Source organism: Trachypithecus francoisi, unplaced genomic scaffold (genome assembly GCF_009764315.1).
Source record: "Trachypithecus francoisi isolate TF-2019V2 unplaced genomic scaffold, Tfra_2.0 Lachesis_group10, whole genome shotgun sequence".
NCBI lineage: Eukaryota > Metazoa > Chordata > Mammalia > Primates > Cercopithecidae > Trachypithecus > Trachypithecus francoisi.
Window position 1 is genome coordinate 124,512,284 of NW_022681455.1, and position 27,464 is coordinate 124,539,747.

The window sequence follows — 27,464 nt, forward strand, 5'->3', positions numbered from 1 at the left end:
TAAAATTGCCTGTGTTTCTCTGCTCAATTTTATTTTCTGTTCTCTCTCCTCAGAAACAATAGTTACCATGAATTAGCTATTCATGTGCATGTCCAGATGTTTTTATACTTTTGCTACACACAAACTCACACATACACACACTCACATTCACACATAACACATACAGTTCTATTTTGTACAGTTTGTAAAACATCCTGTAATTCATATGATATTGGACATACCATTCTGCGGCTTACTTTTCTTCCTCCCTGTGTTACATTCACAAGGTCCATCCATGTTGCTCTAATTCAGCGCTCAGCAAACTTTTTCTGTAAAGGGCCACATGGCTTTGTGGGCCATATTAGTCTCTGTCACATATTCATCTTTATTGTTTTGTTTGTTTGTTTGTTTCTGTCTTTTGTACCACCCTTTAAAAATGTGAAAACCCTTCTTTGCCTGGGACCTATCCAAACACGGACTTGAGGTTAGAGTCAGCCCACAGCCTTCCTTGGCTGAACCCCACTCTGCTCCATTTATTCTGACTGCTGGAGGATCCTGTCATTTGAATACGGTGCAGTGGATTCCCTTATCAGCAGACACATTAGAATCATTTACTATGACCAACGCTACTATAGTAAGAGATCTCCATTTTCCACCAGCTCCTGGAGTGACTGCTGGACAGACCACAAGCCCAGCACTGCCCAAGGACCAGCACTTAGAAGCCACTGCTCTAGAAGCAATGCTTGCAGCCAGGTGCGGTGGCTCACCCCTATTATCCCAGCACTTTGGGAGGCCAAGGCAGGCGGATCACTTGAGGTCAGGAGTTCAAGACCAGCCTGGCCAACATGGCAAAACCCCATCTCCACTAAAGATACAAAAATTAGCCAGGCGTGGTGGCAGGCACCTAGAATCCCAGCTATTGGGGAGGCTGAGGCAGGAGAATCGTTTGACCCTGCGAGGCGGAGGTTGCAGTGAGCCGAGATCATACCACTGCACTCCAGCCTAAGCGACAGAGCAAAACACAACACTTGCAGAGGTCCAGGAGCAACTGGAACTCAAGTAGAACAGAGTTTGGATAAATTGGAGAGCAGTACTTCCTATGTGATTGCAAAGAGATAAAAATCCTATGTGTGTGCAGTAGGAATGCATACGCACATGTACATGTATGTTGTGTGTGCACGCACGTGTGTATACACAGAAAGAAGACAATTGAGGGGGTCACGTCACACATCGCCCTCTGTAAATCCAATTTCGGGACATCAAAGCCTGACTCAGCGACATCTCTTTGAAGAATGAAGGCGCTGCAGAACGCTGCTCACAGGCCAGCCACTCTGGACTGGAAATGAGTGTTTTTAAACGGAGACCAGAGCCGGTGTGTCCCTGCTTGTTAAAATACAGATACCCAGGCCCATCCAACCTATGGCGTCAACATCCCAGCTGATCGGGGCCTCTAGCGCAAAGCCCAATGTTTGGTTATTTTTATACAATATTTTTATAATAATACACATTCTGCTACCACCACTCCACACAGTAAGTATTAGTAAACCTTGAATTTTTTTTAGATTAAAAGAAAAAGACTTGGCAGTATTTTTTTCTTATCAACAAGGGATTTTCTTGTGGCTGTCACTTTGAGACTCCTGATCAACAGATGTCAATCATGAGCAGGTTCCCAAGGATGTCCCACTTCTCATCTCTCAACTGAGCTCTTGGATCAATTAATCTAAGGCAGAATTGCCCAATAACCCCTAAAGAATTGCTTCACAGTTAGTATCATTGATAAAAGACAGACACAGGTACACTAGGTGTGAGATGCCATATGTGCTCATCAAAGGGGAGCCATCCCATCTAGCATCACGTGATTACATCCCACTATAAGTAGGGGCACCTGTATGTAAAGTCAAAATTATTCCCAAAATGAAACTCTGGATCTCCCCGTGTAGCTGGAAAGGTACTCAGTTGACACTCCAATGGTTTGCTCCACAAAAACAGGTAGTTTCAGGCCCCAAAAAGCAGTTAAAAATAGGTGTTACCAGTTACCTTCAAAAACACACCTTAAAAGGCCAGGCGCGGTGGCTCAAGCCTGTAATCCCAGCACTTTGGGAGGCCGAGACGGGCGGATCACGAGGTCAGGAGATCGAGACCATCCTGGCTAACACAGTGAAACCCCGTCTCTACTAAAAAATACAAAAATCTAGCCAGGCGAGGTGGCAGGCGCCTGTAGTCCCAGCTACTCGGGAGGCTGAGGCAGGAGAATGGCGTAAACCCGGGAGGCGGAGCTTGCAGTGAGCTGGGATCCGGCCACTGCACTCCAGCCTGGGCCACAGAGCAAGACTCCATCTCAAAAAAAAAAAAAAAAAAAAAAAAAAAAAAAAAACACCTTGTCTGGTCATGTATAAAAGTCATAAAATTTTCTAATATTGTTTGTTTAAATGTTAGAGATGCCTGCCAAATGTCATGATTTATGTTTTATTATATACCTAGTCCAAGACATTCTTCCTAACCAAAAAGGGATGGACATAAGACATGGGAGAGTCTGGGTCAGAGGTAGCAGGAACAGGTAACCACGAGTGCCTGACCTCTCAAATGCATAAGAGCAGACATTAAAGTGGCTGACCCCATGTGTGTTACCATTTATATGACATTGACAACAGGCTGCACAGAAATGAAATGAGCCTAAACCCTCAAGCAAGGGTTGGAGAAGGGGGAGGGTGATTTCTAAAACACTGAAATTAGCAGCTTTCTTTTTTTTTGAGATAGAGTCTCGCTCTGTCACCCAGGTTGGAGTGCAGTGGTGTGATCTCAGCTCACTGCAACCACTGCCTCCCAGGTTCACCTCCCAGGTGATTGTCCTGCCTCAGCTTCCTAAGTATCTGGGATTACAGGCACCTGCCACCATGCCTGGCTAATTTTTTTGTACTTTTAGTAGAGACAGAGTTTCACCATGTTGGCCAGGCTGGTCTGAAACTCCTGACCTCAAGTGATCCACCCACCTCAGCCTCCCAAAGTGCTGAGATTACAGGCATGAGCCATCACGCCTGGCCTGAAATTAGCTTTTAAAGTACACAGCTTCCTAACTCAGCCATAGTCCTTACAGTAATTTTGGGAGCAAGGAAGTCAGCTTGCTCTTTGACGTTTCTTTAAAGCAGGGTCAGCCAAGTCTAAGACACAGATCACATCTGGTCCACTGCCCATTTTTGTAAATAAAGTTTTATTGAAACATAGCCATGCCTATCATTTCCATATCGCCTGTGGCTGTTCTCTGCTGCAGTGGTGCAGCTGAGTAGCTGCCACAGAGACCACCTGGCCCAGGAAGCTGGAAATATTAACTCTCTGGCCCTTCCCACTTTAAAGCATCGTTCATAAAACTGCGTGTGATGTAGGAGAAGATAATCACGTCACACTCATGGCAAGAAAAAATACTCAGATCCAAGTAGACTAGCAGCAACCAAACATGCTGATGTTTGGGAGCTTTTTTCTGATTTTCTTCAGTGCTCTGGTGATTATCTCATTTTCTAGATGAGAAAACTGATGCTCAGACAGGTCCCCAGGCGAGTCATCAGTGAGGCCAACATTCACCATTGACTGCCTCCCTTACCGAAAAGGATAATAATAGTATTTCAATTTAGTATGATCTGATCCTGTAGGTGGCTTTACTGCAACTGAGAATTGAACTGAAGGATCGGCATTTCCTTCTTTGACATCCGAAAATAAAGGAAATAAAACGAATGCTATGGAAAGTAATAAAGAATGAAAATGAAATGATTTTTACCATCAGTTGTTGCATAAAGTGCATGTCAGTGGCATGGAGCAGGTGTGTTCATTCTTCTCCTAGCCCCGTCCCAGCGAAGGAAGCTGGCATTGCCATTCAGCTGTTTCTGTGGTTTTTGTAGCACGGCTTTGCATGGTATGGCAAGTCTCAAAAAAAGAACTTGTCCGGAAACCATTTCTGACCATTGCTTTAGACGTCATTAACCAGTATTAGCAAGAATGTAAAAGGACAGATCAGGTGAACTATCTTAAATACCAAAATTAAATGTCTCTATATGAGGAGTAGGAAGTAGACAAACTCAGACACAATAAAGAAGCTTAAAGAGGTGAGTGGGCCAGGCACAGTGGCTCATGCCTATAATCACAGCACTTTGGGAGACTGAGGCAGGAGGATTGGTTGAGGCCAGGAGTTTGAGACCAGCCTGGGCAACATAGTGAGACCCCCATCTCTGAAAAAAAAAAGAAAGAAAAAAGAAAGCCCTGCCCCATATCAGCTAAAAATTAACAGTAAATAAAATGTGGACCAGGCATGGTGACTCACAGCTGTAATCCCAACAGTTTAGGAAGCCTAGTAGAGCTGATCACCTGAGGTCAGGAGTTCGAGACCAGCCTGGCCAACATGGTGAAACCCATCTCTACTAAAACTATAAAAATTAGCTGGGCATGGTGGCACACATCTGTAATCCCAGCTACTCGGGAGGCTGGTGCAGAAGAATCGAGTGAGCTTGGGAGGCAGAGGTTGCAGTGAGCTGAGATCATGCCACTGTACTTCAGCCTGTAGGACAGAGCAAGACTCCATCTCAAAAAGATAAAAATAAAATGTGCATGCCTGGCTGGGTGGGGTGGCTCACACCTGTAATCCCAGCACTTTGGGAGGCCGAGGTGGGTGGACCACGAGCTCAGGAGTTCAAGATCAGCCTGACCAACATGATGAAACCCCGTCTCTACTAAAAATATAAAAATTAGCTGGGCGTTGTGGCACATGCCTGTAATCCCAGCTACTCAGGAGGCTGAGGCAGGAAAATCGCTTGAAGCCAGGAGTCAGAGGTTGCAGCGAGCCAAGATTGCACCACTGCGCTCCAGCCGGGGAGACAGAGCAAGACTCTGTCTCAAAAAAAAAAAAAAAAAAGCCAAGATGAGCAAAAGATAGCCACTAAACTCTTCTTAAATTTTATTTTTCAATGTATTGTTTGCATGCAACAAAATGCATCCATTGCAAGTGTACAGTTTGATGCATTGTGGTAGGTGTACAGAATTTTATACCACACCCTAGTCAAAATACAGTTTCCTTTGCTTTTGATCCCTTTCCCCAATCCAGGCGCTCATTGATCTGCTTTCTCTAATAATGGTTTTGTCTTTTCTAGATTTCCTAGAATGTATCAGTATTTTGTTCCTTTCTATTGTGAAACATATGATAGGCAGACACAGGGCCTGAAAAGGCATTAAACCCAGGCAGAGGCCGGGCGCGGTGGCTCACGCCTGTCATCCCAGCACTTTGGGAGGCCGAGACGGGAGGATCACAAGGTCAGGAGATCGAGACCATCCTGGCTAACATGGTGAAACCCTGTCTCTACTAAAAAATACAAAAAAACTAGCCGGGCGAGGTGGCGGGCGCCTGTAGTCCCAGCTACTCCGGAGGCTGAGGCAGGAGAATAGCGTGAACCCGGGAGGCGGAGCTTGCAGTGAGCTGAGATCCGGCCACTGCACTCCAGCCTGGGCGACAGAGCGAGACTCTGCCTCAAAAAAAAAAAAAAAACCCAGGCAGAGTGGGCTGTCCTCGGCCTGCAGACAGCCGCAGTCATGCTTTGCAGACTTTTGTCCCTTTAAGTGACATGACATTATGGACAATGGCAGTTGACCTCGGGGGCTTTTCATACACCTTGCACATACAAGCTAAGGGCTTTACCTAAATTACATACATTTCCTCAAGTAACCATCTCAGTAGCCCTGGGAGGAATCACTTATGTTATCATCTAAATTGACTTAAAACAGGAATTTGAGACTCTAATTTGAAAACAAGAGATTGGAGCCTATTTAGTAGATTTTATGCAGCCAAAGCTGTTTTTCTGTTTGTTTGTTTGTTTTCTATTTTTAACTAATTTGCCTCCCAGGAGACACTTGAAATGTCTAGAGACATTTTGATTATTATTGCCTGGCAGGACGCCACTAGTGGTGTCTAGTGGGTGGAGGTTAAGGGTGCTGCTAAGCGTCCTCCCATACACAAGACAGCACCCTCCACAAAGAATTATCCAACCCCAAATGTCAGTAGCGCTGAGGCTGAGAAACCCCACTCTGCTCTCTAACCAAAATTAGACACAGAAAGTAGAGGCATTCTACCACCTGACAACATCAATGGCTTTTGCCCATTTAAAAAAATAAAGAGGAGTAAGTATCCAACCTAAAACAACATTTTAAAGAGCATTCTTCCTAATAGGCTTTTGCAAAAATAGTTCATATTTTACAACTGTCTTGCAGCGTGGGTATAAATGAGACCTAATCATTGTAAAAATGAAAAGAGTGCCTCAAAATGTCTGAAGTTCTGAGCAGAGGGCAGCCTTTTGGATGGAGGCAGGACTAGGGTATCAGTAGGAGCGAGAACAATGGTCAGGTAAATGAGTACACAGCACTTGTAGACTGATTAAGTCCTTTTTTTTTTCCTTCTTTTGATGGAGCAAGACTATAATAGAGGCCTGAGAGTGAGGAAGGGCTTTGGCAACTATTACTGTAGACACAATAGTTTACTCAATTTCATGAACTCTTAGTCCTGGGCTGGAATTCACACCTCTGCTGGAATTGCACAGACAAAGCGTGCTTGCAAGGAGTAAGGTGGCAAAAATAGAAAAATGCAGGCAAAAACATGCCTCATTTTGAAACTGGATCTGGGCATCCTAGAGCCAGAGCCTCTCCCAGCCGACATTGCTGAGTTGAGCAGAGTGACAGACTCCACGCTGAAGCCAGCCCCCAAGCTGGCCATAAGGAGGAGCCACGAGCAGGCAATGGGAAGACAGGCTCTTGAATGCACACTATGCTGATGTCTCTTTCTGTGAAGTTTTCTACATGAATGACATGTTCTCAAAGTCTGCAACACAGTCTGCCACGAGATGCCTTTTTTCCTCTGGGAACACAATGCTGCTTTCGTGGTTGGCTGAGTAATGGCCCCCAAATATGTATCCCTCATCCTAATCCCTGGAACCTGTGAACATGTTACCTTATATGGCAAAGGAGACTTCGGGTGGGTGCCTATAATCCCAGATACTCGGGAGGCTGAGGCACCAGAATTGCTCAAACCTGGGAGGCGGAGGTTGCAGTGAGCCGAGATCATGCCAATGCACTCCGGCGTGAGCAACAAAGTGAAACTCTGTCTCAAAAAAAAAAGAGACTTTTCAGATGTGACCAGGTGAAGGATTTTGAGATGTGGAGATTATCCTGGATTAGCCAGATAAGCCTGATATAATCACAGAGTCCTTATACGAGGGACAAAGGAAGAGTCAGTTAGAAACAGACCATGCGATGACGAAAACAGAGGGAGGCCAGAGGTGAAACGAGAAGATGCTGCAGTGCTGCCTCTGAAGGTGAAGAAAGGGGCCATGAGCCAAGGGCTGCAGGCAGCCCTTAGAGGCCAGGAAAGGCAAGGGAACAGATGCTTTCCTAGAGCCTCCAGAAGGAGCACAGCCCGGCCAACACTGATTTTAGCCCCGTAAGACTCATCTCAGTCTTTTGACCTCCAGAACTGTACGAGAATAGATTTGTGTTATTTGAAGTTTATGGCCATTTGTTACAGCAGCAACAGAAAATTAATATACCATGTTTGGGCCAGGTGCAGTGGCTCACAGGTGAGCCTGTAACCCCAGCACTTTGGGAGGCCAAGATGGGAGGATCGCTTGAGGCCAGGAATTCAAGACCAGCCTGGGCAACATGGCGAAACCCCATCTCTACAAAAAATACAAAAATTAGCCAGGCATGGCGGTGCATGCCTGTAGTCCCAGCTATTCTAGAGACTAAGGTGGGAGGATTGCTTGAGCCCAGGAGGCAGGGGTTGTAGTGAGCCAAGATTGTACCACTGAACTCCAGCCTGGGCAACAGAATGAGACCCTGTCTCAAAATAAAATAAAAACATACCATGTTTGAAGAACCACCAATAGGTGTCTTGCTTTGTGACTTGTGATCCTTAAGTATTTTTATATGTATATAGTCACAGGAAGTCAATACATATATGGGATAATCACCGATCTCTAAAATACATAGTCAGCGTGCTCATAAAATAGCCAAGCTCTGGCTGGGCGCAGTGCAGTGGCTCACACCTGTAATCCCAGCACTTTGGGAGGCCGAGGCAGGTGGATCACGAGGTCAGGAGATCAAGACCATCCTGGCTAACCCAGTGAAACCCTGTCTCTACTAAAAATACAAAAAAGTAGCCAGGCATGGTGGCAGGCACCTGTAGTCCCAGCTACTAGGGAGGCTGAGGCAGGAGAATGGCGTGAACCCAGGAGGCCAAGCTTGCAGTGAGCCAAGATTGCGCCACTGCACTCCAGTGTGGGCAACACAGTGAGACTCCATCTCAAAAAAAAAAAAAAAAAAAAAATAGCAGTCTCTGTGCTAACAGATAAAGAGATACGGCTCATTGGTAATAGTGGTAATAGCAGCTCTCGGTCTGAGTGATGACTGGCATCTGAAGTCACCATTAGCATTTTCAGAGAAGTCCAGCTTTTTACGGTATAACTGTTCATTCTGTCTTCCAATGTGATCCGTAAGGAAAAAAAAATCTCCCGAAGTCGTGTGATGTTTAAAAATGTGTTTATTATAGCTTGCCTGTCATTTATCTGGTTTTTAGCTAAAATGTTTTGAATTGACTGGTGATATTCCCGACTTAACTCTGAACCCTCTCTATTCAGGTCTGTGAGAACTCCTGACGTCTGAAGCTTGACCCCCAAGTTTCCATAGCAACAGGAAAAAGAAAAAAAAATCTATCCAAATCTGAAGATTGCGGTTTACAGCTATCGAACTTCACAACTAGGCCTCAATTGTTCCAGGTTTTTGTTTTCTTTGCAATTTCACTTAGTCTGTACTTCATCATTTTGACAGCATCTTCCTCCCTCCTTTAATTAATGGAATCCTCTGAATTTTCCCTGAATGTTTAAAGATCATGACATATGACTTGATCTTCTGGGAGCAGGAACAATGACTACTTTTTCTGGTGTGTTAACATGTCACTAGCCAGGGTTCCAGGCACCCGGCTTTGTCTGTGGGTTAGTATTGGTATATGTATGAGTATCTGTATGTGTATATACACGGTATTTATAGAGAGAGACTATCCCGGAGAAGCCTCGTTTTGATGCCATTCTTCCTTGCAAGGTTAAGCAAGGTGGGTGAAAACTAAGACAACTGAACCCTCCACATCCTCCCGCTTCAAGGTCAGCATGCGGACAGACCACAGAGCTGTCACTTTTGCTCTGAAGCTGCTTCTCCACTGTCCCGTTCAGTCTGAATGCTGCCACGACCAGCCAGGCAGGTCCACAGAGAGGGAGAGCAGAGAAAGAAGTCCTTTCTCTTTACTGAGTTCGAGGACTGCAACCGATTTTCACTGCCATCTGATGCCGTGATCCTGAGCCAAGGTGGTGAGGAGCAGGGCGGGCAATTTCACCACCACATGCCAAGAAAAGGGCTGACATTTTCTTTCATGGGCACCAACCTGCATTTGTCTGTGTCCCGAATCCACAGTCGCACTGATTCTTATGGGGACACAGATCATGGTAGAGAATCTCTCCCTCCTCAGTAAATGTATAACTGCAACTGTCATCATGGAGGTCATACCTGCATACAAAGAGGTCTACAGGTACCATCTTGTATACACATATATACCCACATGTACAGACATACATTTATGCACATTCACTCCATTTGTTTCATATATACAGGCATAAAATAGAGTAAATACAGGTAGTTTTAAAAGTACCCTTTTGTGTGAATTGACTACCGTTGTTTGCAAACCTGAAAATAAAAGACGTTCATTATGTATGAAAAGTAACTGATTTGTATTCTGTGAGCATGTAAAAGCAGAAAGTTAGTGCTTGTTCTAAGATTCCCTTCTTGTTGATAAACCATAACTGAATCATCAAAGCTCACACCAAATTTTTCTATCAAAACTAGTGACAGCTTGTGGCTTTTGATTAGAGCTCGCCACGAACTAGGGTAAGGTAAGTGTCTTAGCATATTTTAATGCAGTTGCTTTACTAAAGGTTTTAACCGCACACGCACACACACACGCTTTCTTATGCAATCTATGTTTGCACTTGTGCTTTCAGTTAGCCTTCTGTAGGAAGTAGAAGTCATATGTTGTCTTTGTTGTAGTGAAATTATACAGATAGAGTTCCATATATTGTATTCGTTTCCATAGTAAATCCTTTTGGAACATATAGAATGCAGAGATTTTTTTTCCATTAAAATAAATGGGTATTGGTGGTTAAAACTGCTGGACAGTAACTTTTCTCTGATTTCTATCTTGTGTCTAATGTCACTGATGCTGGCTGGCTCTTGTCTTAGCGCAAGTTCACATTTTTGACTGACCATTTGGGGTCTGTCGTACATCTCTGGTAGGTGAGTGGGTCTATAAAGACAGAAGTACTAGTTTTCAGCGTGGGCAATGGACTCACGTTGTCCACCTCACGATATGATCTGAGGGTATCACAATCAGCTATAAAGGTAATTGCATACTTAGAGATGAGACGGACCATTCTCAATTTGATGACCACATTAAGCATAGTCACAGCCATCTGTCAACAGTCCGAAGACCTGGGGATTTTTCTCTGGAACAAATCCTTTTGCTGGATCAGGAGATGCCATACCTTGAACTTGATAGGGTCATTCTCCACGAGCACATGCCCCCGACTCAGGGACAGGGGAATCTAAGTCTGTGCATTCGCACTTTACAACATTTCCTCTACTGGCTTATAGGGCACTATCATGTGCCTCCCTGGCGCACCTTGCTGCCCTCTTCCTGCAAGCCAGGGGGAGAACGTTCACCCTTGAACAAACCAAGAGCATCCTCAGCCAGTCAGGCAGCTGGTAGCCGGCCACGTATGCTAACTGTCAATCAGGAAGTCGCCCTCCAACGTAAACTTCAGCCAACTGCAGGGAGAAACACAGCAGCTGAGTGACCATTCACTGAAGGAAATAGATACAAGACAACTCCTTTTCTCTCAAGCCAGTAAGCTCTCCTGCACTTTGCAAACCGAACCAGAAGCTTAACTTAGCTGAAAATTCAGAAAGGAGTAAAGTGCACACTTCATTAATAAATAGAATATGCCTCAACTTTCCCTTACTTAAACATATTCTCTGTCCCCACAGTTCTAATCAGGACAGGGATACTTCTGTCATGTTGCTCTTTCTAATACTTTCCAGAAAAAAAAGAAAAAATAAACTAATTCTTATAGGCCAAAGTGGGAGCATTTCCTGAATCACAGGATGTTTTGTTAACATGCTGGAATATATTACATTGTTTACTGAAAACCATAGTAGAATCAAAATGTTATTTCATTATTACCTATGCATTTTATCTGAGTCCAACTTATTAAAAAATGAAGTCAAGTAAGAACCAGAAATTGCTTTTCCCAATTACTGAGCACAGGTTCTGAGGGTCTTATTTCCACTGAGCAAACAGTCACACCTTCACTTCTTTTTATTAATACTCAACCACCTTAGTTGATTAAAAATCACATTTTCTCCCTCATTTTACATACGATAAATTAATCATTTTGGATAATTTGTTTTAATAAGAATATGCACACATTTTCTAATTTCAATGAAAGTCACCTTCAATACTGCCAGTTCTCTCCAAATGAGCATCATTTCAGGTAGATATACCTGCTATGCCTCTTGGCCGACACCGGCAAATCAAAGCAGCATAACGAAATAAATCCAGCCAGATTTCATGGTAGGTATCAAATAAGACTTTAGCTCTTAAAGAACATCATTAGAAATTTTGATAGCTCATTCCAGAGTTTCACAATGTCAATTTAAACAGTCTGATAAATGGAACAACCATCTACCATCACACTCATAGAATAGCTCAAATTGCATTTTACCCAGAATAAATACATTGGGTCTTAATCTTAAGATGTGACAACTAAAAAGTTTTTAACAAGTCTGGATTTGATCCTGGATTTGGTGCAGCTGCACCCAGGCACAAGCTCGCCAGATGATTCTGAGGAAAGGAGTCTACAGTTTTCCTGGGGGGTGTATGAACATAGTACCAAAAAGGTGATTAATAATTATAATGGTTTATATTTATCAACTGCTTATTATGTGCCCACACTGTACAAAATCCTTATAGATAGTAAGTCATTAATCCCTCCAGTAACACATGAGGCAAGTACTGCTATCTTCTCCAACTTACAGATAAAGAAGGCTGAGGTTCAGAAAAATTGAATGACTTGCCCAAGGTAAGTGGCCTCCAGAACCAAACCCCAGGCTGTCTGGCTCCAGGGTTCATGTTCGTCCCACAACATCACAATGCCACTCTCAACCCTGGAGCAAAACCAGACAAACTGCCTACTGCAGACCAGAAGACCCTAGTTTGAAGCCTCCGATAGTATGACTATGCAGCTAAACCAACTTACTGTTAAGCAACAGTACCTTTTACTATGAGGTACCTTTTACTACTAAGTACCTTTTACTAACAGTATCTTCTATTACCTGCTATTAAGTTCCTGCTATACTTCTTCATTCTGAAAGCTTTCTGTTTAAAAAAAAAAAAAAAAAAGTTACCATCATTCTTAATTAATATTGAGACCTTAGAAACTTTTCCTGTACAAGATAACATAATTATTTGCCCCTTCCTTTCCACGGCTTATTAGCAGGTAGATGAGGGGCTTCTCCTAGATTAATTTAACATCTCAATTAATTAAAAGTAGCTGGGCATGGTGACTCATGCCTGTAATCTCAGCCCTTTGGGAGGCAGAGGTGAGTGGATCACTTGAGGTCAGGAATTTAAGACCAGCCTGGCCAATGTGGTGAAACCCCATCTCTACTAAAAGATACAAAAATTAGCTGGGTGTGGTGGTACATACCTGTAATCCCAGCTACTCAGGAAGCTGAGGCAGGAGAATCGCTTGAACCCGGGAGGCAGAGTTTGCAGTGAGCCATTGTACTCCAGCCGGGGCAACAGAGCAAGACTCTGTCTCAGAAAAAAAAAAAAAAAAATTATGAACTCCAGAGTACCCATTCACTACCAAACCAACTGAGGCAAGAGAAAACTGAGGGAGAAAGTGGGGTGGGATCTAGAAGGGTTTGCACTGTGCTTTGCTATAAATTATTCAAAAAGGCAAATTCGAAAGGATCTCTAAGTCGTTTCTGATTTTGTAAAGGTAGCCCACTAATCTGTTTACGTGTAGCTGCCTTAAACATGAGTCAACAGGGTAATCACACCCACAGGAAACCCAAGCACTGAAAAAGCCACCTACCTTTTCTGTTGACCAAATACTAAGAATAATAATCTAATAATCAGGCTACATCTTTCATAAAGACCTCCATCTTCTCTCCTTAACTGACTGTTGAGATTTGGTATTTTTCATAGTCTAATGATAAAATGCTTTCAAAATTGTACATCTAATGCAATTAACAATTCTTTTCCTATATCCAATGTGTTACTGTATTTCCTATTGCTAATAGATTAGCCCACTATTGAAAAAAGTCTGCAGTTGTGACTGTGTTCATATGAAAGCATATACAAGATATAGAGAGACAGCAAAAAATAGTGGGAATGGATGTGTGTATGAGGGTTTCAGATAAGAACTTCAATTATATAATTTAAGAGTAAGTCTACACGCAGAAATAATGTAGATACTCATCAAATTAAGTAAGCAGAAAAACTTCCTCTCTCTCATGCTATGTTGCTATCATCACATCTTTTGTTGGAGGGTTGCTAAGCTTGATAAGCCTTTGAACCATTTTATTTGACTTTCCACGTGCCAGCTGGTTGGTAGGGAGATGGTGAAATGCCTTGGGGGTGTAGGACTAGGGAAGTTTTCATTCCGAAGCTATGAAGACTTGGAGAAAGGGGTTTATCGAAGCACTATGAAAATAAGCTGGAGCCTCTATTTTCTGCTACTTTTTAAAAAGCTTTTTCTTTAGAGAGTAATAAATCCATTATGTCTATCGTATACATGAATTCAGACTATTAGAGAGTTGAAAATGCAGGCTATATATATATAAAATCTGTGTTGTCATGCACATGTCAACACTGTCCTGATGACAAAATTTTATTTATCCCCCCAGATAAAAATTTGAAGAAACTTTAAATGCCTTTTATTCATAAACACTTTTCAAAAGGGATAAAAATTAATCATGTTAAAATATTCATTCTTTGGCAGATGTCACTCCTTTGGGCCCTCCCTGCTGAATTGCTTACAGTTTCTGAGCTGTAAACTAACATTTGCTTTACTATGTAGTTACAAAGAAATGTGTAACTTGTTTGTGAAATATTCCAATAAAGCTCATCTGGGATTTTTAACTTGTGTGTTTAGTCTTAGACCATCTTCAGTACAGTCTAGTCTAAACACTGTGACAGAGCAAAGGGACCTTTTTGTCCAGTGGTGCGCAGTGTCATGGGTGCAACTGGCTGATGCCAGTGTTGTGGGTGGCAAAAGAATTTACCAGCAGGGCATGGTGGCTCACGCCTGTAATCCCAGCACTTTGGGAGGCCAAGGCGGGCAGATCACCAGAGGTCAGGAGTTTGTGACCAGCCTGGCCAATGTGGTGAAACCCCGTCTCTACTACAAATACAAAACTTAACTGGGCATGGTGACACGTGCCTGTAATCCCAGCTACTCGGGGAAGCTAAGGCGGGAGAATCGCTTGAACCCGGGAGGTGGAGGTTGCAGTGAGCCAAGATCAGGCCCCTGCACGCCAGCCTGGGTAACAGAGTGAGACTCTGTCTCAAAAAAAAGAAAAGAAAAAAAAGAATTTACCAATTTAACAAGACAGTTGTAGGTAAAGAAAGGCCGATTACTCAAGGGAAAGTACGTTGCAAGGAAGCAACGGGCAGCACAGCAGAGAAGGGGCTGTCTGGAAAGAGGCAGGGGCTGGAGGGAAGTTTTATAGGTCATGCTGGAGGATGTTACACTCAGAGCGAGGTAGTTGTGCCAGCGGCTTCTTTGTGATTAGCTGTCTCTTGGAACAGTTGTTCTCCCCTACTTGGGACCCCCTTCTTCATTGTTGCTTACTTATCAGGACTCCACATCATGTTAGTCTATGATGTTTAAAAACTAAGACTAAAACCAAGTGCTTCCTGCTTAATAATTGGCTCTCTTCTGCTTCTTTCATAAAAGTCAATCATTCTGATTTGGAAAAACAGATATATAGATGATAGAGAGAGAGAGAAAGAGAGAGAGTGTGAGATAGACAGGTAGATCAGACAGACAGACAGCAAGAAAGTTATTTAGTGAGATCATTTTAAAAAAAAAGAAGGGGGCCAGATGTGGTGACTCACGCCTGTAATTCCAGCAATTTGGGAGGCAGAGGTGAGCCGATCACCTGAGGTCAGGAGTTCAAGACCAGCCTGGCCAACATGGTGAAACCTCATCTCTACCAAAAATATAAAAATTAGCCAGGTGTAGTGGTGGGCACCTGTAATCCCAGCTACTCAGGAGGCTGAGGCAGGAGAATCACTTGAACCCAGGAGCCGGAGGTTGCAGTGAGCCAAGATAGTGCCACTGCATTCCAGCCTGGGCAACAGAACAGAGCAAGGCTCCATCTAAAAAAAAAAAAAAAAGAGGGAAGGGTGTGTTCATAAGTGCTTCCTATGGGCCGGATACTGTACTTATCTATATAGATATGTATATACACATTACCTTGCAGTTTTATGTGTAATTTATGTGTAATACATAATTATATATCATATACATAATTTATGTAATTCATGAGATATTGAAATAGACATTAACTCCATTCTATAGCTGAAGAAACTGAGGTTCACACAGTTAAAACTGTCTCACGGTAGGTCTCACGATGACTGAGTGGTGTGCATGGCTCCACCCTGGCACTTTTCCTGCTATACGCTAAGGCAGCACCACCCCATTTATCACCAGGAACAAACCGTGTCATCACAAACAATGCATGAAAGTGCTGTGGACTAAGCAAGTTGACAATGATGGGACAGTGAAGCAGAGGAAACCTAAACTTACAAATCTGGTCTATAGGAAAACTTTCCTTCCCCCCAGGCAGTCTGTCTCCAGGAAACTGCTAGTTTGGGTAAATAAATAGCAAACGGATGCCTTGGCAGCCAGTCATGGAGATGCTAATTTGGAAATTTGCCTCCAAAGAACATAAGACACAGAAACCAATGCTTCAGTCCAAAAGCAAGAGAATTTGAGATGTATCAGATGTATCAGAACAACCAGCGATCACACCATTTTTCCCCAGAAAAGCAATTTTCTGGGTTTTTTTGTTTGTTTGTTTGTTTTTGCAAACAAGGCCTCAAAGAGACCTTGTGCTTTAGTAACGTGCTTGTGCTTTGGTAATGCAAAGGCAAAATATCCTCCTTGTGCTTTGGTAATGAAGGCAAAATATCGACTCATTCTGGCCAGGGCACACCTTTGAGCATGCAGCAACGCTGGATTTTTACATGGGAATCCAAGCCAAAAGGACTGGTACCAGGATGGTGGTATTTCTAAATTAAATCTGCCCTTCTGTGTCTGTAACGAAGCCCTACCTTTGCTTGGATGATGACTGTCCTGCCCCAGCCCCTCCTCATACCAGCAGGACAGCATCCTCCTCCTGAGGCTTACTAACACCTGAAGGATTGTTTTGTGAAAACCAGGGACCCAGCACCTGCTGACATTCCTCAGCATCCTCTCTGACTTTATCCCCGGGGAGAAGCGAGTTGATGTTACCCTGATGCAGTCATAGTTCCTCTGCTTCCCCTTATCAAATTATATAACCGTGTTGTTTCAAAGCACACCCAATCTCTTTACCCTTTGGCTCCCTGCCGTCTTTCAAGGCAGGATTTCCTAAACTTTAATCCCAAGAGAATATAATCACGATTTAGCCATCTCCTTGTCTCATCTCTCTGCACCTTCACTAACTCTGCCACGCTGAAATGCCATCTGTACCATCAGCTACAACTCTAGTTTTAAACTATGTAATTTTACATTTATAATTTTGGCTTAAATTTACTTTAAAAGAAGCCTGTACATTGGCCAGGCGTGGTAGCTCATACCTATCATGCCAGCATTTGGAGAGGCAAAGGCGGGTAGGTAGATAGTTTGAGCCCAAGAGTTCAAGACCAGCTTAGACAACAGGGCAAAACTCCAGCTGTACAAAAAATACAAAGATTAGCCAAGTGTAATGGCGCACGCCCATCTCAGGAGGACTGCTGGAGCCTGGAGGTTGAGGTTACAGGGAGCCATGACTGCGCCACTGCGCTCCAGCCTGGGTGACAGAGTGAGACCCTGTCTCAAAAAAATAAAGAAAGAAAGAAAAGAAAAGAGAACTGTACATGCTAACATGAATGAAAAACCAGTATCACTTGGAATACAGTAAAGCAGCAATCAAAATAAATACAATGAAAAAATAGGCATAATTACCTTTTAGCTAGATACTATGTCTACTTAAGGTCTGTATATGAAACTCTCTGTATTAAAAGGAGAGATAAATAAGGATTAGAGAAAACTCAAAGACACAGTAACATCCACCTGGCTTATGTAACACCTGTCCACACAGCACCTAGAATCATTTTAGTAGAAGCAAAACAAGCAAAGTTACATGAACAGGAGGTAAGGAAGTGGTTCCAGTAACTAAGACGATAAGTCCTTCCTTTCTAGAAATTTGCCTATGAGCTGTAGCTCAACAGGGCACCAGTCAGTGGAGGGTCACCTTGGTTGTTCTGATTTCCATTTTCTATTCGTTTTTTTGTGCGGCAGGGGTGGGGCGGGGGTGGGGGTTGGTCACTGTTATGTGCTGAGAAGGAGGAATCATCAGAAGAAAGAAAACGAAAGCAGGAAGCAACTGCCTGGAGCTGAGGAAAGAGAATGGGATCAGGGCCAGGGTGTCTCTGCCTTAGACGAACGCAGAGCCCTGTGCGCGAGGAAGGACACTTCCTCCTAAGACAGAAAGCCAGTGACACCAGGGTTAGCCAGTGACACCAGGGTTAATGCAGGAACTTATGACTGCACGCAAGATGGGAGTTAAGGGGTTTTGATGGACAATCTCTATTTTCTCCACAAAATAGAATATAAGGTCATCCTCTGAGGGTGAAGGGGATAAAATCCTGGGGTTGGGGAGACCGGAAAGGTTTGAAATGGCTACTGAAGGACCGGGGCTAGGGCAGCCCAGGCCACTAGAAGGGAGGGGCACCCTTCACCCACCCTGCTGTGGCACCGCCCATCAGGTGAGGGGAGCTCAGCAGCAACATGAGGCAACCTGGGAGGAAAACAAACCGGGGGAGCAGCTGCTGGGCCCCAGGGCTGGGCCTATAGAGCTGACGCAGGTGCAACTCGGCAAAGAACACATTCCAGTTCCTCCAAGTCCTCACTAGGATCATTCCATCACTGCTCACACAAGGCAAACACACAAAGCACCTCACTGCATGTGGCCACATGGACACACCAACACCTTCCATAGTATTTTTTTTTTCTTTTTTTTTTGAGACACAGTCTCAATCTGTTGCCCAGGCTGGAGTGCAGTGGCTCGATCTCAGCTCATTGCAACCTCTGCCTCCCTGGCCTGCCTCAGCCTCCTGAATAGCTGGGATTACAGGTGCACGCCACCTAGCCCAGCTAACTTTTGTAGTTTTAGTAGAGATGGGGTTTCGCCACATTGGCCAGGCTGGTCTTGAACTCCTGGTCTCAAGTGATCTGCCTTCCTCAGACTCCCAAAGTGCTGGGATTACAGGCATGAGCCACCATGCCCAGCCGCGTTCCATAGTATAGATCCAAGAAAGGAGGCATGTCAAAAGATCTGGTCTCAAGTGATCTGCCTTCCTCAGACTCCCAAAGTGCTGGGATTACAGGCATGAGCCACCATGCCCAGCCGCGTTCCATAGTATAGATCCAAGAAAGGAGGCATGTCAAAAGAATGGCCCAGAGAACCAAAAAGCGATTATAAAAGTACCATAATAAGCACACGTAAAACAAAACTGCCTTGAAAGGAAAAAGGGAGTTACAACATGCAATTAATCTAGGAAGAGCTTTAAAAAAATGCTAAGAGGAGATAAGACAACTGTGACACTTAAATAAAGGTTAAAAATGAGAGTTGTTCAAAACTGAAGTTTAAAGGTTAATTACCAGTGCCTTACACGTAATACATTAGTTTTGTTAATGGGACAATACTCAGTTAGGTTCGGTGTGTCAGCCCCACAAGATGAGTATGTCAGCCATGAGTATAAATTAGGGAAGCTTCCATGAAAAGCAGCTCTTTAACAGACCTTGGTCTCCACACAGAGAAAGCATTCTGCCTATCTGTTTAAGTGCAAAAAATAAAGGAACAAATAATGCCTCCACTAAAAGAGTATCAAGTTTGTTTGTTGTTTATGTAAAGCAAATTTCCAATTGGGATTTGAAAAAAAAAGAAAAAAAACAAGTGTCTTACCAGAAAGAAAATGAAAAACTCCAGATTCTAGTGCTAATTCATGTTCTTGAATAACCCATAGCCATAACACAGATGTGCCCAGAAATCCACGGTGCAGGCACCCACCTTTCTTTGCTGAGTGTGGGAGTCCCAGGGATTGGGATCTAAAGTCAGAAGCCTGAGGCCTTTCTTCATCTTGGCTACTCACTAGTTTTTAAGGAGTTCTGAAGTTTTGTGAAAAGTCTTTTATGATTAGCTGGGCGTGGTGGTGCACACCTATAATCCCAGCTATTCAGGAGGCTGAGGCAGGAGAATCACTTGAACTGGAGAGGCAGAGGTTGCAGTGAGCCGACACGCACTCCAGCCTAGGCAACAGAGCAAGACTCCGTCTCAAAAAAAAAAAAAATTTTTTAAGAAAACTGAGATACTGGCATCTAGCAGGTAGAAGTCAGAGATGCTGCTCAACGTCCTACAATATACAGGGCACCCGGTTGCCCCCTCCACCACTAACAATAAAGAATGACTTGACTCAAATGCCAGTATTGCAGCTCTTGAGAAACTCTGCTCTAAGCTCAAAAAAATCAGAGAATTCTAGAATGGTGAGAAAAAAGGAAGTCCTGCATCTCTTACTTCCTTAATTTGATGACCTTGTTCCAGTTTCTTAATGCCTTTGCATCTGTTTTCTCAAAAATGTAAAATTATGATAATTATATCACAGGGTCTTCTGAGGATTAAGTTAAAACACTGAGTATGTTTATTTCAAGTAGTCGGGTGAAGCACTAGCCAAATACCAGTTGACAACAGCCAATTACAAAAAAAGTTGTGCATCCTTACACAGAAAGGAAGATCTCTCTGTAGGGAAGGATGAGGTGTGTAGGGTGAGGGGCAAAGGTGTGAGTGAGAGGGAAGGGGTGGTGAAGGGAGTTGAGTCTTACGCTTCAAGGCCAACTGGATTCCAGGTTTGTTAGAGATACTGGTGGGTCTGGCAGAGGCATTTGAACAAGAGCAACTCCAACTCGAATAGGAGCTGGGTAAACTGAGGCTGAGACCTACTGGGCTGCATTCCCAGACAGTTAAAGGATTGTAAGTCACAGGATGGGATACGAGGTCAGCACAAGGTACAGGTCATAAAGACCTTGCTGATACAACAGCTTGCAGTAAAGAAGCCGGTCAAAACCCACCAAAACCAGGATGGCGATGAGAATGAACCCTGTTTGTCCTCATCGCTACACTCCCATTAGCACCGTGACCATTTACAAATGCCATGGCAACATCAAGAAGTTACCTTATATGGTCTAAAAAGGGGAGGTACGAATCTCCCAACCCTTGTTTAGCATACAATCAAGAAATAACCATAAAAATGAGCAACCAGAAGCCCTGGGGCTCTGTTTATGGAGTAATCATTTTTTTATTCCTTCACTTTCTTAAACTTGCTTTCACTTTACAGACTCACCCTGAATTCTTTCTTGCATGAGATCCAAAAACCCCCTCTCTTGGGGTCTGGATCAGGACCCTTTCCTGTAACAGGTCTAACCCCTTACAGCCTCTCCCCACCTAAACTCAAACTGGAGCTGACCTTCACACAGAGCAGTCCTTAAATGAGATGTGTGAAAGTTTCTAGAACTTTCAAACATCTCCTTGCCAGGCCCACAGACAAGGACTCTCCTATCCCCTTGCCAAGAGACCCAATCCTAAAGACCATCTGTGGGGTTGGAACTTGAGGTTCCACTTCAGCAGTGCCCACCTCCTTCAACACTCAAACCCACAGTCTAACCCTGACGCCGGAAGCCTTCCCCACTCAACAGCAGGCATCGCGTGGAGTGCAAGAAGCCAGACATGATGGACAGCTTCCTGTCTGAATCCCCTCATATGAACCTGACGGGCACAATGAACCTACTGGGTTAAACTCCGGACGCTGGCCACCCTCAGGGTGGAGATGACAGGACAGGACAGGACAAGACAGGGGCCATGGGGCTTCCGGGGGGCTCATGTTCCTTGACTTGGGGGCAGTTACAAGGGTATAGTGGGTCTTGTTGAACGGCAAAAGTTCAGTAGGTTCGTCCTGACAGACCAAAGAAACCCAGAGCCGTCTTTCGACTGACCAAGCCTGGAAGTGGGGCAAAGGCCACTCCCTGCCTCTATTGCTCCATTTCTGAGTCGGTCTCACTTCCCGCCCCACCAACGACACGCTGGGGAGGGAAGGCGCTATGCAAAAGAGGGCGGGGAGCGTGGGGTGGGGCCGCGCCTTGGAACGGAAGCGCTCGGCCTCGAGGCCCTTCCGGTGCGGGAGAAACTACTACTCCCATAATGCCCCGCGGTCCCGCGAGCAGCCAGTCTCGTCGCGAGAAGCAGCGGGCGGGGGCGTCTGAGCCGATAAACGGAAGTGTAGGTTACGGTCTGAGATAACCGCCAAGCTGGGCGTCGGGGAGATGGCCGAGACTGACCCCAAGACCGTGCAGGACCTCACCTCGGTGGTAAGGGACGGCTGTGGGGGCCCGAGGCCGCGGCCTTCCCGGGCGGCGCCGGGCCAGGCCCTGCTGGACAGAGGCGCGCCCACCGCCACCGCGCGTGGCGTCTGCCGAGGCCCCGTTTCTGGAAGCGTCTCTGGCCGAGGCTCCCGGCCACCTTGACCCCCTGGGCGCTCGGTGCGGACACGTCTCCCCGCGGACGCTCCCAAGCCCGACCCCCTCCGGTAGCCCCATTCACCCGTCGCGAACGCCCCCCGCGTCCCTCCTGCCTCCCTTTGACACCCTCCCCGTCCTTCAACTCCTCGCACACGCCCGGGTGCCCCAACCCGATAGAAACAACCTAAAGACCCTGAACTTTGAGTCACAGCGGCCTCCCCAGCCCACCAGTCTAATTGGACAGGTGGGAAAACGGAAGCCCCGAGAAGGAAGATCCTTGCAGAAGGCGGCACAGCTGCCCAGAGGCAGAAATGGGGCTGGAACCCGAGACCAGGGCTCACGTCCTGATCCCAGGAAACTGTCTCAGGATCGATTTGGACCGTGTTTGTTTGTTTCGGTTTTTCTTAGGTGCAGACACTCCTGCAGCAGATGCAAGATAAATTTCAGACCATGTCTGACCAGATCATTGGGAGAAATATCCTTTTTATCTGTAGTCGGCCTCCTGTGGGCCTTTGGAGCCTATTTGCCGGGCAGCGGTGGGGATAAATGAGTAGTTTTCAGGCCAGCTTCAGCCAGTCACTTACAGAATTTGAGTTCGGATTGTACTGTGTTTCTGAGAAGGACTGTACCGAGAGCTCGGGGTACAGCTGGGCTAGACAGATCCCGGGCTCAAGGAGCCTACATCTACCAATCCTAATAGCTGGTGTGGTTGACCGTGGACTGTGAACCAAGCGCTTTTGTGTGTGTCTGTCTTTTGATGCTCAGCATGACCGTATGAGTGGGTGCAATGTTATCATCTTTAGCAAATGCATACATTGAGGTTTAGGGGTTCCATCACTAGTAAGGGTCAGGGCCGGAAACCGATGCTGGGTAGCCATGCCCCAGAGTCCTATACTCTTACCCACCAGCCTGTAACAGTGTCTAAAGGAAATTGGAAGACCGGTTTCCCTAAAATCGTTGTGTTTAAGGCCGTAGTCTAGAGGGACGGAAGGAAAGGGCTCAATGAGGAGATGTTGGCACGCGTTGTCTTTAACTTCACCACTTGATGATATGAGTAGTCGCATTGATGATCTGGAGAAGAACATCGCAGACCTCATGACACAGGCTGGGGTGGAAGAACTGGAAGGTGAAAACAAGATACCTGCCACACAAAAGAGTTGAAGGTGAGGAAGGGGGCAATTTTTTTTTCTTTTCTTTTTTCTTTTTTTTAACACGTAGTTTTGCTCTCATTGCCCAGGCTGGAGTGCAATGGCACGATCTCGGCTCACCACACCCTTTGTCCCCTGGGTTCAAGCAATTCTCCTGCCTCAGCCTCCCGAGTAGCTGGGATTACAGGCGTGCGCCACCACGCCCAGCTAATTTTGTATTTTGAGTAGCGATGGGGTTTCTCCATGTTGGTCAGGCTGGTCTCGAATTCTGACCTCAAGTGATCCGCCCACCTCAGCCTCTCAAAGTGCTGGGATTACAGGTGTGAGCCACCGTGCCCAGCCTTTTTTTTTTTTTTTTTCTTAAAAGAATAGATCCTATAAGTATAATTTTGATGTAGTCAGACATTCTGTAGATCAGTTTCCAGCCATGATCCCAGCAAACATCCCTGTATTCTTTACCCGCTGTGGACTTCATGTTTTGGAATTTTTCATGCCAAACTCATTCTTTACACTGAATTTATTTTCCCAGTTTTTATTAATTAGACTTCTGTCACTGTTAGTTAAGACCACTGGCTAACATTAGATAGCCACTGAGTTTTTATCATTCCAGCTAATAAAGGGATTTTTGTTGGCCTATAAAACCTGTCACTGGAAGATTTTCCATTGCTTTTTTTGGGAGGCGGGGGAGGGGATCGCTGTAAGTCACCCACATTACCACCTTCTTTTTTTTTTTTTTTGAGACGGTGTCTCGCTCTGTTGCCCAGGCTGGAGTGCAGCGGCCGGATCTCAGCTCACTGCAAGCTCCGCCTCCCGGGTTTACGCCATTCTCCTGCCTCAGCCTCCCGAGTAGCTGGGACTACAGGCGCCCGCCACCTCGCCCGGCTAGTTTTTTGTATTTTTTTTAGTAGAGACGGGGTTTCACCATGTTAGCCAGGATGGTCTCGATCTCCTGACCTCGTGATCCGCCCGTCTCGGCCTCCCAAAGTGCTGGGATTACAGGCTTGAGCCACCGCGCCCGGCCACCACCTTCTTAAATGGCTTAAATTCTGGAGACTTGCTTGGTAACTTGACATAGGTAAACTAGATTGTGGCCACATTAAGCTTTTACTCTGGAGTTCATTTAAATTTCCACTGAATAGTTTCAGATGTCAGAGGAAAGCTCGTTAAAACTACCCACGTTGCAAGATAGGTAAATGTACACTATCACTCAGCACAGTGCACTGAGTGCACAGTCCTTTTCCTCTGTATGTGTGAAAAATAAGTTTTAAACTCCCTTTTCTCATGTTTCATTTATAACGTTTTAATTCTCTATAAAAAGGAATGTTACCGAGGGAGGCGGAGGTTGCAGTTGAGATCACGCTACTGCACTCCAGCCTGGGCGACAGAGTGAGACTCGTCTCAAAAAAAAAAAAACGGTTACTGGCACGTGGTGGCTCATGCCTGTAATCCCAGCACTTTGGGAGGCAAAGGCGCGCAGATCACTTGATGTGAGGAGCTCGAAACCAGCCTGGCCAACATGGTGAAACTGTGTTTCTACAGAAATGGTCGTGGTGGTGCACGCCTGTAATCCCAGCTACTCGACAGGCTGAGACAGGAGAATCGTTTGAACCCAGGAGGCAGACTTTGCAGTGAGCCATGATCATGCCACTGCACTCCAGCCTGGGCGATAGAGCAAGACTCTGTCTCAGAAAAATAAATAAATAAATAAATAAAACAAAATCCTGAGTATTTTTAGATAGGTAGTGTACTAAGCAAAATATACAGTAAAAGATGCCTAATTTCCTATTTTCTGGGCTTGCTCTGGACCACATTTTAAGTTACTGCGAAAATACAGATTTGGGATGTTGAAGACAGACTCTTTAACTTTGCTTTTATCTTTACAATAGGTGGGGTTTATTCACCGTGTGAGTAAATCACATAACTGCTTTCTATGGGTGATGTCATCGTTATTCTTATCCAGAGATAATTTGGAAAAATGTCCTACCAGTCTTAGATGCTTCTGTGGGTCTCTCTTTATGTTATGTGGCAGTCAAAACTCCCATCAACCGACTGAGAATCTTGCCACAAGAATTTCAGGATTGTAGACTGGCTAGTGATGGGGGTCACTGAAAGAAAAGAATGGGAGTGGAAAACTGACTCTGAAATTTTAAAAAATACTTCCAGTTAAATCTATTTTTGCTAAAACATTGTCCAAAGAAAGTAAGTTTAACTCAATAGGAGAGTGTAAAGGGATTTTTAGTTTTTAGTTCTGTATGTCATTTTTCCTTGCGCTCATACAATGAAAAACATGTTGATGATTTTTCCTTCTTCAACAGGTTGCTAATAATTTATACTGGAATCTGGAACACCATGTTTCCAAGCCAAGAGAAGATCGAATGGCTTTTTACAGCTAACTACTATGTGTAGACAGGTTTTATATTATAAAGTATGCATTCTTATCACATACTATATAGTTGGTTTGTAGAGTGATTTACCCCCCAGTTTCTTGAACGTAGTATCTTCACATCTTGGACCTTGGTCAGTTGTGCTATTCATTATTAAACACTAAAACGTTGGCGGTTCCTGCATAACATTGTCAAATCTTTTAGTGTATTTCTGTGAAGTCATATTTTTTTTCTTGTCATTCCTTTTGTAGTAGTTGCTGTTTGGATAAAAGTTGCTGTGTGATTTTTTTATTACACAAATAGTAAACCCTTCGATTATAGTCTTGGTGAAGTAAGATGTTTGTAGACTTTAGAGTTCTTTAATTCTCAGTACAAAGTGACTGTTGAGCTAACACCAAATAGTGTGTTGGCAATACTTTTCAAATGGCTAAAAACACCTAAAAATTGTTTATTCAGAAATATCTGTCACTGCTCTGTTGCCAAAACTCAGAATAGAACTTAGACTTATGTCTAAGTCCCTGAGGTCACATACTAAAGTCGATGAAAAGTAACCACTGCCACTTTCTTGTGTTAGAACTTTTACAGTACAGAAAATAACAATAGCCTTCTGTAATGAGGCATTTGTTAGAGTTTTGCATGAGATTCTAATGCTTCAGTAGGACCCTACATGGTTCATCTACAATGGTTACCATACAAAATCTGGCAGGATTTTAAAATTCAATCACTCCATCTTTCCTTTGAGCTACTGACTGGAAAAGAAAGAGAAGGAAAAGAGACCATGTTAAGCCCATGCCAGCTGCTTGGCTAGAATATGATCAGTGATGTGTGGTAGACTCAAGTTTTTAAGAAATACTATTTTACTTAAACTGTTTCTTATCTAAATTCTTGCAGAGTGACAATGTTACTGATTATAGAAGACAGGGACAGTACCTTTTAAGTCTTGCCACTCAAAAATACAGTGCCAGGAGTGCTAAACCAAGAAGCCAATATTGATGACATGGAAGGTGATCCATGATTGTCACCACAAAGTGCTTTTACACAAAAACTTGAAAAATTGAAAAACATGATGTTTTTAAGTTTCTCGTGTCACCAGTCTTGGTGTTTATATTGCAAATCTATCATAGTAAGAAATAATTTGTCCTGTATACAAGTTACATGGGGAACATAAAGGAGTCAGATCCTTCTGTAATAAAATGAATTCACCACTCTGGTTACTCAACTGCAGAACCTCCTTTGATCAGGCCAGGTGTGATGCAGGCTGGAGCCCCTGAATGCCCTGCACACACTGCAGGCATTGACCAGACCAGCTGAAACCTGCGTCCCTGCTGATGTTCTCAAGCCTCCTAAGTGGCAAATGGAAATGATACGGCCCGTTGCAGCTGTAGGAGAGTTGTGACTTAGGCAGGAGTCGACCTCCTCAAGTAATGGAACGATTTCAAAGGCAGGCTGCCCTGACCAAAAATATCTGCCATGAATAAAGGTGCCTGAAATCCTGCTATGAAGCTTCCTTTGTGTCAAAAATCTGTTTGGTTTTCAGATTGAAATGCAGAAATCACATTAGAGTATCAACTAAAACCTCTGGATGGATTAAGTACAAGTAGCCCAAGGCAAAGCAGGAGAGGGGTGTTGGGGGAGGTTGCCTTCTGGAAGGAGAAGCTGAGGAGCGGGAGGAGGGCTTGCGAGGACTGGCATTGCAGGAGAATTGTCTCAGGTATGTTCCCAGAACACTTGCCCCTGGAGATGCTGCAGGAAAAAAAGGGTTGTGGTCACTTGGGTTTAGACCACATGCTGTGAACCTCATGAAGAAATTAGCATATTAAAGGCTCGGAAAGTAGAGCAGAGAACTCATCTTTAAACCTACTCACCTCCTGGATTTCAAGTTCTCGTGCTGTTGCCCAGGCTGTAGTGCAGTGGCACAATCATAGCTCACTTGGAACCTCAAGCTCCCAGGCTCAGGCAGTCCTGCCTCAGCCTCTCAAGTAGCTAGTATTACAGGTTCA

At 44.4% G+C, this 27,464-nt stretch overlaps 2 protein-coding genes and 1 long non-coding RNA gene across 3 annotated transcripts in view; 2 read left to right on the forward strand and 1 right to left on the reverse strand.

Moving 5' to 3' along the window:
• The window catches only part of CDH13 (cadherin 13), a 1,187,477-nt gene extending 1,177,261 nt beyond the window's left edge, over positions 1-10,216 (forward strand). Inside the window, exon 14 of the mRNA XM_033219143.1 lies at positions 8,640-10,216. Coding sequence (XP_033075034.1) covers positions 8,640-8,647 — 8 coding nt within the window. The 3' untranslated portion in view covers positions 8,648-10,216. The remainder of the gene's footprint in view (positions 1-8,639) is intronic.
• On the reverse strand, positions 9,892-21,541 carry LOC117088120. Its single transcript, XR_004439008.1, has 3 exons — positions 21,206-21,541; positions 17,328-17,374; positions 9,892-10,872 (listed from the first exon to the last, which is right to left on the reverse strand). It is a non-coding gene; the product is annotated as an uncharacterized LOC117088120 (long non-coding RNA).
• Positions 21,542-21,617: 76 nt separating this feature from the next.
• HSBP1 (heat shock factor binding protein 1) lies at positions 21,618-26,962 on the forward strand. Its single transcript, XM_033219146.1, has 4 exons — positions 21,618-21,782; positions 22,341-22,407; positions 22,975-23,095; positions 25,396-26,962. Exons 1-3 carry the CDS (start codon positions 21,738-21,740, stop codon positions 23,091-23,093), a joined length of 231 nt encoding a protein of 76 aa, XP_033075037.1. The 5' UTR covers positions 21,618-21,737; the 3' UTR covers positions 23,094-23,095; positions 25,396-26,962.
• Positions 26,963-27,464: the final 502 nt, after the last annotated feature.

Excerpts from the sequence above, each read along its gene's own strand:
- HSBP1 (XM_033219146.1), top strand. The coding sequence starts at position 21,738 with ATGGCCGAGACTGACCCCAAGACCGTGCAGGACCTCACCTCGGTG. Across the intron at positions 21,783-22,340 it reads TGCAGGACCTCACCTCGGTG|GTGCAGACACTCCTGCAGCA; the intron begins GTAAGGGACGGC and ends GGTTTTTCTTAG. Across the intron at positions 22,408-22,974 it reads TGACCAGATCATTGGGAGAA|TTGATGATATGAGTAGTCGC; the intron begins ATATCCTTTTTA and ends TAACTTCACCAC.